The sequence below is a fragment of the Diospyros lotus genome, chromosome 8, assembly GCF_014633365.1.
Source record: "Diospyros lotus cultivar Yz01 chromosome 8, ASM1463336v1, whole genome shotgun sequence".
NCBI classification, from domain to species: domain Eukaryota; kingdom Viridiplantae; phylum Streptophyta; class Magnoliopsida; order Ericales; family Ebenaceae; genus Diospyros; species Diospyros lotus.
The window spans coordinates 6,324,715-6,335,145 of record NC_068345.1 but is presented as its reverse complement, the minus strand read 5'-3'; the positions used below and the strand labels follow the sequence as shown (position 1 = coordinate 6,335,145).

At 43.5% G+C, this 10,431-nt stretch overlaps 1 protein-coding gene across 1 annotated transcript; it reads left to right on the top strand.

Annotated features, from left to right (window-relative positions):
• Positions 1-5,873: 5,873 nt before the first annotated feature.
• Positions 5,874-6,761, top strand: LOC127807744 (uncharacterized). Its single transcript, XM_052345797.1, has one exon. The coding sequence runs from the start codon at positions 5,874-5,876 to the stop codon at positions 6,759-6,761; it is 888 nt and encodes a 295-aa protein (XP_052201757.1).
• The last annotated feature ends 3,670 nt before the right edge of the window (positions 6,762-10,431 follow it).

Below are 10,431 nucleotides of genomic sequence, written 5' to 3'. Positions count from 1 at the left end.
TATAACCCCTGGGCACTTGGCTCAATATTTTTATGGCGTTAGGTGGGGCTTAGACACAAATCAACTCGGTTGATATTTATTCTAAAATAATGTTTGTTAAAATGTGTAAGATAAAAGAGAAAGTTAAGATAAGATTGTAATATTTTTCAAATTAAAATATGGAATGGTCAAGAAAAGACTGATAAGTATTTTAAGATTTCTATCAAATTGCTTATTAATTTTTTTTAGAATCAATTGATAATTGTATTTTTTTTCATATGTTTGTTAAATACATATGATAACTACCGAGATAAGGGTTTTTTTTACCAAAATATCTTTATTACCAAATTCATTCAAAACTATATGTTGACATCAATAACAAATTTATAATTAAAAATAGAATTTTTATGATTAATGTGAATTGTCAAAAAATAGAAATATAGTATAAAATTAATTTAAAAGTTTACCAAATTCATTCTAATTTAAAAATGTTTCAAATTTATAATTGTAATTGCCATAATATATTTTCATATTAGATAATAAAATATAAAATAAAATAAAATAATTTAAAAAATAAGATCAAAGAGAAAAGGGATATTTGAAAGATGGAAAAGGGAGATCTGGAAGATTCAATCTCCAAACTCAATTAAAAGAGATTGTTTTATACATGGATATGCACGAGAATGGCAAAATATGGGTGATGGTCAAAAAATTTTGAGAGAAAAAAAAATCCACTCTATAATATATATATATATATATATACACATGTGTGTGTGAATCCATCAATAAATAGATTGGGAAGCCATCCACATATTTATGCATAAAGCAGGACTTGCCTTGACCAAGTTATAGGTTAGCCCATGGTGGAGATAGAAGAAGATGAAAGTCGAGGAAGATTGGTGGTTAGATGGATGGTGACGAGCAAGAAGATGAATAGTAAATATGTGAGAAAAGAAAATGGGTGAGGCTTTTATATAAGGGATATATAGATAATTTATGTTTATATGTAAAATATTAGATACATTTATATGAAGAAGGGGTTAGATAAATTTATTTGTAAAAAGTCAGATAAGGAGCTAAGTGAAGGTTTTTTTTTAGGAATATTCAGATAAATTTAACAAATACTTTAAAAATAACAAAAGTTCATAATACTTTCTATATCTTGATTTTTCTATATCATATCTGATTAACAAATACTATTTAAGAATATATATTTTCTCTTATATAAATATACGAATTACGAAAAAAATCTTTTGAAAAGTACAAATAAAACTATACATAAAATAATCCTTCTTAATTTATGTAGAGGGAGAAGTTTTGGTGTATTAATTTGGCTTTTTAGTGATCTTGACCAAATGAGCAAGGGGGTCAACGTCGTTGACTTTTCATGTTCTATGTATGGCCTCCTTTGAGCCAAGAATCATATCAAAGTTAAAAGATATATTGTTACAATCAGTGTTGTCGTCCTGATTTCGTCCTTTGGCTAACACATTGGGCTGTGATACTTCTTCCTTCTTTGTATTATTTTCAATGCATGTAATAATAATGAAATGAATGTGAAGGTTTGGACATGACCCAAAAACTGTGCCACCATTCAAAGGCTTATTTTCTCTTATTTTGATCCTTCATGTTTCCAAGGGTCATTTGGGAAGAAGGGTTCCAACTTCTATAAGGTAAAGTCCAATATAGATTCTTATATGAATTGTTATGATATGTGTGAACAACAAAATACTAATTATACTCTCTTAAAACTCTCTTTTTATGATAAGATAAGAGAGATTGATAAAAATAAAATATTCAAGAGAACATAATTAACATTCTTTCATGTGAAATTACTCTTTACTCGATTGAAATCAGGGTCGACCTAAGGGTCACTTGGGCCCTAAACACTAATAAGTTTTGAGGCCTTTTAAAAAATGATAAAAATTATTTAATATTTGAATAGTATAATTTTTTAGAACCCTAAGCATAGGTCTTAGTGGTCTATGTTTTGAGCCGACTCTGATTGAAATATAATATTTATTAAATTTATTGATTAAAAAAATTAAGATAAAGGAAAATTTCAACTATTTATACTTTGAAGATGTATTTTATTTTTCTAAAAAGAAAATTGGAATGAAATTGAGTTGTTGTTTATGCCGTTTTTGGCATGCTAAGGAAGTAAGTAGTATGTGCACCAAAATAGGTAACTGTCAACAACGATGGAACAATTCGAAGGAGACGTTGAGTGTAAGCACCCCTGTTCGGATATTTTCAATCACCCGGACTACCCGAACGGGAGCGCCTACGGGAGGGGAAAATAATGAAACACGAGACAAAGACCACCCTGGCATGCATACACAAAAAAATAAATAAATAAATAAAAACAGCGGAAGCAAAGCTCAAGACATGCATGCACTACGGGTACCCCGCTAACACAGCGGTCACAAGATAAATAAATAAACTCAAACTCCTGTGCCGGCATACACGAGACTCGAGGAAAGATTTGGCACAGTACGAAATGACAGAGTAAACCTTACTCAAACATCAGAGTTAACAGGGATTGACGAGACTGCCTGTACACCGTACCGACTCTGCCGCTAAAAGCTGACTCCCTTGCTATGGCCCACGCCGCCACTAACTGGAATGATGGAAAGCAAGGTGAGTCGAGAGACTCAGCAAGCATAAGGAAGAAAAGGCTGAAGGCTACACAAAACCAGAAATCTCACCCCAGAATAAACCCCCAAGTACACACAAGCCATGAGTCGCTACAACACAACAGCTCAATAGCATAACAAAATAAAAGCACATACCGGTCCTTGGGGCCCACATAAGACACTTGGCACCCAAGTCCCATACCAACCTGCCGCTGCCCTAAAAGGCAACAAATATCTACAACAAACCTACGCGCACAATCCCGGGTTGGTACTCCCGTCACCCGTATCCGTCGGTACTCCCGACAACCGAGCCATAGGCTCCCTCGGAACGGTACTCCCGTCCGAGAACTAAATACTACCAGTATCCATGCAATGCACATAGAAATGCAATGGCGTAGTGAGCATCAACGTGATACAAGGCGCCCATACATCCAGGCATCAGGCCATGTTCCGCCCACATAATAAACCACACGCCATGCATATGCCGCGCTGGATGCAACTTAATCAAGCTAGAATGTCCGTGTCCAAGCATACTCCATAAATGAATATCCCAACATGCATCCCGTACCCATGTGCATATCAAATCATGAACAGTAATACGATGTATCTAATTATGCAGTAAATCACATACCGACAGAGCTAGTCAGCAGTGCCCGGCACCGGTCAACGGCCAGTGACTAGGGGTGTCCACCCGACGGTCCACATCAGGGCCGTACCATAGTCTACCCCAACGTCACCAACAATTGACCCCTGCCCCACTACTCGATAGCTCTAACCGAACCATAAATAAATATGAGAAAAACTGTAAGAAAACCCAATAAAATCGTAAATAAACCCTTACGTCTAGGAACCTTGTAACGCCCGTAAATAGCTATTAATTTAATTTTGGGGGTAATTAGATTTAAGAGAAATATCAAAATAATTTGTGGTGGTTAAATAAAATTAAATTAGGTGATTTTAAGGAAATAAGAATTTAAGTTAATTAATTTAATTATTTTAGGAATTTCTGGAATTACAGAAAAATTAAAATAAATTTAATTGTGGGATTTTCAGAAATTTTGGGTGTTAATGTAATTAATTAAGTGGGTGTTAGTGTAATTAATGAAAACTTAAGGATGCTGGCATGATTCGCGGAAAGGGGCAAAAATCACATTAAATATAACCTAAGTCATATATAGGTTAGATGCGAGCGTGGGCGCGGGCGGTTCGTGCGCGAGGCGGCCAGGCAGTGGACGCGGCTTCGAGTCGCGGGGGCTGCGCGCGAGGGGGGAAATTTTGGCTGATTTAATTCAGCCTCTAGACGTCAAAACGACGTCGTTTTGGGCTGAAGGCGGTGGCCGCCCCAGCGCTGCCTCGTGGCCGCGCGCTGGCCACTTCTCTTGGCCGATTTTGGCCGCAATTAAAGCCCGATTTCGGGCTTCTTTTTGCACCAAAACAGTGAGTAAACAGCAGTAAAAGTTTGGGAGAAAAACCAGTGTGCTCGCGGGAAAAATTTGAGATTTTGGGGCAAGAATTGGGTTAATTCAAGGTTTTAATTCAGGTTTAATTTACCAGGTATGTGCCTAATCTAGTAATTAATATTTTCTGCGGTTGAAATTTTATTTGGAGCCCAATTTTATTAGTTTTGTCTATAAATGGAATATTGCAGTTGGTATAACGTTGACCGTGTTTTGTCAAATTGAGCCTAAGGTTATCTCCGGAAAGGCAAGTTCTATATACCCTCATTGTCGATTCTTTCGATGTCAATTTATTTGGCCTCCCTTTGTTAGATTTGGCTGTTAATAAATTATGGAATTTAAACGGTGTGTTTAATAATTTAATTTATTAACCTGGTTTCGAGGGTATTAATCGTTGGTTGCCTACGGGGGTTTATATCACCCCCAATCCTATGGGAATGATGTCGTACTCACCCGGGGCTAGGTTCTTAGCTGTCGGGTATTATTATGGATTTTCGATTATTTATTGGCTAGAGCGGTTGGGCAGTGGGGGCAAGGGTTAGCCGTTCGGTGACGGTGAAACTGTTGTATGGTCTATTTTAGGCCGTCAGATGGTCTCTCCTGGTCACTAACCGCTGACCGGTGTCAGGCACTGCTAACCTACTCTACCGTTATGTGATTATAGCATGCCTGATTATTTCATTTTTGTTGCATGGTTTGGTATGCACATGGGTTCGGGCTGCATGATGGGATCATCATGATTTGGTTATGCTTGATCACGAACATTTTAGATTGGTCAGGTTGCATCCAGCACGGGCATATGCATCGCGTGTGATTTACTACGTGGGCGGAGCATGGCTTGATGCCTGGATGTATGGGCGCCTTGTATCACGTTGGTGCTCATTACGCCTTGCATTTTATATGCATTGCATGGTTACTGGTAGTTATTAGTTCTCGGACGGGAGTACCGTTCCGAGGGAGCCTTTGGCTCGGCTGTCGGGAGTACCGGCAGGGATACGGGTGACGGAAGTACCGACCCGGGACAGTGCGCACAGGTTTGTGGTGATTTATGTTGCCTTTCAGGGCAGCGGCAGGTTGGTATGGGACTTGGGTGCCAGGTGTTCTATGTGGGCCCCAAGGACCGGTATATGTTTTATTATGCGGCACTGTTGCGTTGTTGCGTCACATGACTTGTGTGTACATGTGGGTTTATATTTGGGGTGATCTTCTCTTTTGTTTCGTTTACAGCCTTCCTTATTATATAAACTTGCTGAGTCTTGCGACTCACCTTGCTTTCCATCATTCCAGGTAAGGGTAAGGCTAAAGTCGAGGGCGAGGACCGTGCCACCTAGCAGCCAGCCGTGTCGGTAGGGTGTACAGTTAGCTGCCCCCGTTTTCTCTGATGTTTTGTTAAGAGTTCTGACTCTCATTTTTTACTGTGCCCGGTTGTTCCTTGTATCTTTTATCGTTGGCACAGGTGTCTGTATATTTTTATATACTCCTTGACTACTGTTCCAGCAGGGTACTTGTAGGCGTGCATGTATATTATTTTGCTTCCGCTGTTGTATTTTTCGTATGTATGCATGCCAGGGTATTTTTGTCTTGTGTTTGTTTCTTTTCTCTCATGTAGGCGCTCTCGTTCGGATAGACCGGGCGGTTGGGATATCCGGACGGGGTTGCCTACAATGTTGGTATCAGAGCGTCATTGAGTCAATTTGGGGGACAAGTAACTGTACACCAAGGCTGTTAGGTAGAGTTAGAGTGTCAGGTCGTGTCCTTAATTTCGAAGTGCGTTCTAATTAATTTTGGTTATGTAGGACTCATGGACGCACGCTGTGGACGAGGTCGTGGTAGACCACCGATGCGAGGTAGAGGGCACCTTGTTCCTACTCCTGAGGTACAGGCGACAGATACAGGAGATGAGAGACAGCCAGGGCCTCCGGACATGCAGGAGACATTGGCAGGTCTTCTACGGGCTGTAGACGTACTGGCGGCATCTCAGTTACGTCAGGAGCGCAGTTATGATGGTAGGACCGCTACGGCCCAGGCGTCACATTCAGGTACACCGGGAGCAGGGGACAGTTCTGGTGTTGCATTACTTAAAGACTTTATGACCCTACGTCTACCAGAGTTTAGTGGAGGTGCCGACACGACAGAGGCCGAGGATTGGCTATTGGCTGTGGAAAAGCATCTACGATCTATAGGCTGTGCAGAGGCCCATAGAGTTCGACTGGGGACCTTCTTGTTGCGGGGAGACGCCGAACGATGGTGGGAGACCACCAGACAGCGATATGGTGATGGAGGCCCGACATGGGCACAGTTTGTCGCGGCATTCAATGAGACTTATATACCGGCTTGGGTTAGAGAGCAGAAGGTGTTCGAGTTTGTTGACTTACATCAAGGAAGCAAGACAGTCACACAGTACGAGACTGATTTTGTGGCGTTATCTCGTTATGCTCCAGAGCTAGTGACCCCTGAGTCTCGCAGAGTCAGCAAGTTTCAGAGGGGGTTACGACCAGAGATTCGTCACGCCATGGCTGGTATCGAGGCACCCGACTTTCCTACGGCTGTACAGCGGGCTCACGCAGTGGAGCGAGACCGATTAGAGGCTCGATCAGATCAGTCAGTCATGAAGAGTGCTGGGAGTAGCAGTAAGAAGAGGAAGTGGGATACGGGCAGCAAGAGTTTTGGGCTTCCACAGTGCCGATAGTGCGGACAGAGACACCAGGGTCAGTGCCGGGATGTTCGTCGGGACGTGTGTTATCGTTGTGGTCAATCGGGACATTTGAAGAGGAACTGTCCACAGGGGCCCAGACCGGCTACACCGGCCCTACCAGCTACACCGGCCATAGGGCAGGATGTCATTTGCTTTCGTTGTGGACAGAGGGGTCATCGTTCGAACGTGTGCACCCAGCCACCACAGATTGGAGGGCCACGGACGGGAGGTGTGGGACCCAGACCAGCTCAAAGACAGTTTACACCTAGGGCACTGGGTCTAGGAGCACCACTACCCCTTCCAGCAGCACAGCGCCCAGGGCCTACAGAAAGAGTACAGATGCAAGGGAAGGCGTATGCGGTGACAGCCGCCGAGGCAGCTGAGGGCAGTGATACGGTACAAGGTATACTTTCTCTTCATGGCCACGATGTACGTGCTTTATTTGATACAGGTTCTACTCACTCTTTTATAGTACCCCATTTGTTGCATAAGATCCCAATCCCGTGTGCCCCCTTACCATATGATTTATCTGTTTCGACACCGGGAGGGATGGTATTGTTGGGGAGTGAGATGGTCAGGGATTGCGAGATAGGGATTCATGACCAGATATTTTTAGGGGATCTTATTGTTTTGGCAATCCAGGATTTTGATTTGCTGTTGGGTATGGATTGGCTCTCACGGCACTATGCTCGGGTTGATTGTCGTCGGAAGGTAATTTCATTTGAGCATCCGGGGAGACCAGTTGTTACATACCGGGGTGTAAAGCCTGTGGTGACTACGCCGATGATATCGATTATGCACGCCGAGAGGCTTATACGACGTGGGTGTGAAGCTTATTTTGCATTTGTAACCGTGATAGCTGGGGAGAAGAAGGAGTTGGCTGCCTATCCTGTGGTGCGAGACTTTCCAGATGTGTTCCCAGATGAGTTGCCGGGACTACCACCGCACCGGGAGATTGATTTTGCAGTCGATCTATTGTCAGGTACGCAGCCTATTTCCAAGACTCCTTACCGTATGGCTGCTAATGAATTAAAAGAACTTAAGGTGCAGTTGCAAGATCTTTTGGAGAGTGGGTTTATTCGACCGAGCACATCGCCATGGGGGGCTCCAGTATTATTTATGCGTAAGAAAGATGGGTCTATGCGACTGTGTATAGACTACCAGCAGCTTAATCAGGTAACAATTAAGAATAAGTACCCCTTACCCCGTGTGGATGATTTACTAGATCAATTGCGTGGTGCATCAGTGTTTTCCAAAATAGATTTGCGGTCAGGTTATCATCAGGTGCGAGTCAGAGATGAGGATATTGCGAAGACCGCATTTCGTACACGTTACGGCCATTATGAGTTTGTGGTCATGCCATTTGGGCTGACCAATGCACCTGCGGTATTTATGGATCTGATGAATAGAGTATTCAAGGAATATTTGGACTCTTTTGTCATAGTTTTCATTGGTGACATCCTAATTTACTCACCGAGCCCTGAGATACACGAGGTACATCTAAGCGTGGTTTTGCAGAAGCTCAGAGAGGAGCAGTTATATGCCAAGTTTTCGAAATGTGAGTTTTGGCAGACCCGAGTGGTATTCTTGGGACACGTGGTCTCAGGTGAGGGTATCTCAGTAGACCCAGAAAAGACTAGAGCTGTGATGGATTGGCCGAGACCGATGATAGTGACGGAGATTCGGAGTTTTCTTGGCCTTGCCGGTTATTATCGACGATTCATAGAAGGCTTTGCACGGCTTGCATCACCCATGACGAAGTTGACGAGGAAAGGCGTCAGATTTATTTGGGACGAGTCTTGTGAGAGGTCTTTCCAGGAGTTGAAGCGGCGTTTGACTTCGGCGCCAGTACTGACGATACCCAGGTGTGGTGAGTTATTTACTATATATAGCGATGCCTCGTATGCAGGGTTGAGATGTGTTTTGATGCAGGACGGCCGAGTGAATGCTTATGCATCCAGACAGTTGAAAAGGCACGAGGAGAATTACCCTACACATGATCTGGAGTTAGCGGCCGTAGTGTTTGCTTTGAAGATTTGGAGGCATTATCTTTATGGTGAGAGAGTTCAGATATATACAGATCACAAGAGTCTCAAGTATTTATTTTCTCAGAGGGAACTCAATATGAGACAACGCCGTTGGTTAGAGCTGCTTAAAGATTATGATTGCGAGATCCTCTATCATCCAGGTAAAGCCAATGTAGTTGCAGATGTATTGAGTCGTCGTGGAGCATCAGCTGCAGCTATGATGGTGCAGGAGTGGTTCCTACTGGAGCAGATGAGCGATCTTACTATCTCTATGGCATCAGATAATCCTACACTCTATTATGCTGCCATGAGTATCCATTCAGATCTTGAGGATCAGATTCGCGATCGACAGCGACAGGATGTGGAGCTTGACGCGATTATGGCTGATATGGAGAGATTTGGGCCATTAGGGTACAGCCAGAGGGACGATGGTTTGCTATTGTTTCGTGGGCGGATTTGTGTGCCGAGTGACAGTGATATTAGGCAGAGGATCCTAGAGGAAGCTCATCGTTCTCCCTATACTATCCACCCTGGGGCGACGAAGATGTATCAGGGCTTACGGCGTCAGTATTGGTGGAGCGGCATGAAGAGGAGCGTAGCAGAATTTGTATCGCGATGTTTAGTGTGCCAGCAGGTTAAGGCTGAGCACCAGAGGCCCGCAGGATTGTTATGACCTTTATCTGTGCCGGAGTGGAAGTGGGAGCGCATAGCTATGGATTTTGTCTCAGGATTGCCACGATCCAGCCAGGGGTACGACTCGATATGGGTAATTATTGATCGGTTGACTAAATCAGCGCACTTCTTACCTGTCAAGAAGACCTATCCTATTCATCGACTGGCCAAGCTATACATTGATGAGGTGGTGAGACTGCACGGAGTCCCAGCTAGCATTGTGTCAGACAGGGATCCTCGATTTACCTCACGATTTTGGGAGGCGTTGCAGAATGCTATGGGGACCCAGTTGACTTTCAGTACAGCTTTCCATCCTCAGACTGACGGGCAGTCGGAGCGGACCATACGGACTTTGGAAGATATGCTTCGTGCCTGTGTATTGGATTTCTATGGGAGCTGGGATGATCATTTGTCGTTAGTGGAGTTTGCCTATAATAATAGCTTCCAGGCCAGTATTGGGATGGCACCATTTGAGGCGTTGTACGGGCGACCATGTAGATCACCGCTTTGTTGGACCGAGATTGGGGAGCGAGCATTGCTTGGACCGGAGTTGGTAGAGCAGACGTCAGAGAAGATCCAGTTGATTCAGGCTAGGATGAAGGCAGCTCAGGACCGTCAGAAGAGTTATGCTGACAGACGACGCCGGGATTTGGAGTTTGAGGTGGGTGATCATGTTTTTCTTCGGGTTATGCCGAAGAGAGGTGTTCGACGCTTTGGAGTATCTGGCAAGTTGAGTCCTCGCTATGTGGGACCGTTTGAGATATTTGAGCGAGTCGGACCGTTGGCTTATCGATTAGCTTTACCCCCTCAGTTAGCCCACATACATGATGTCTTTCATGTTTCTATGCTTCGTAAGTATGTGGCAGATCCCGGGCATGTTATTGATTATCATCCTCTCGTGGTGCAAGAGGATGCGTCATATACCGAGTTGCCTGCTAGCATTGTGGATCAGAAAGAAAAAGTGC

Excerpts from the sequence above, each read along its gene's own strand:
- LOC127807744 (XM_052345797.1), top strand. The coding sequence starts at position 5,874 with ATGGACGCACGCTGTGGACGAGGTCGTGGTAGACCACCGATGCGAGGT.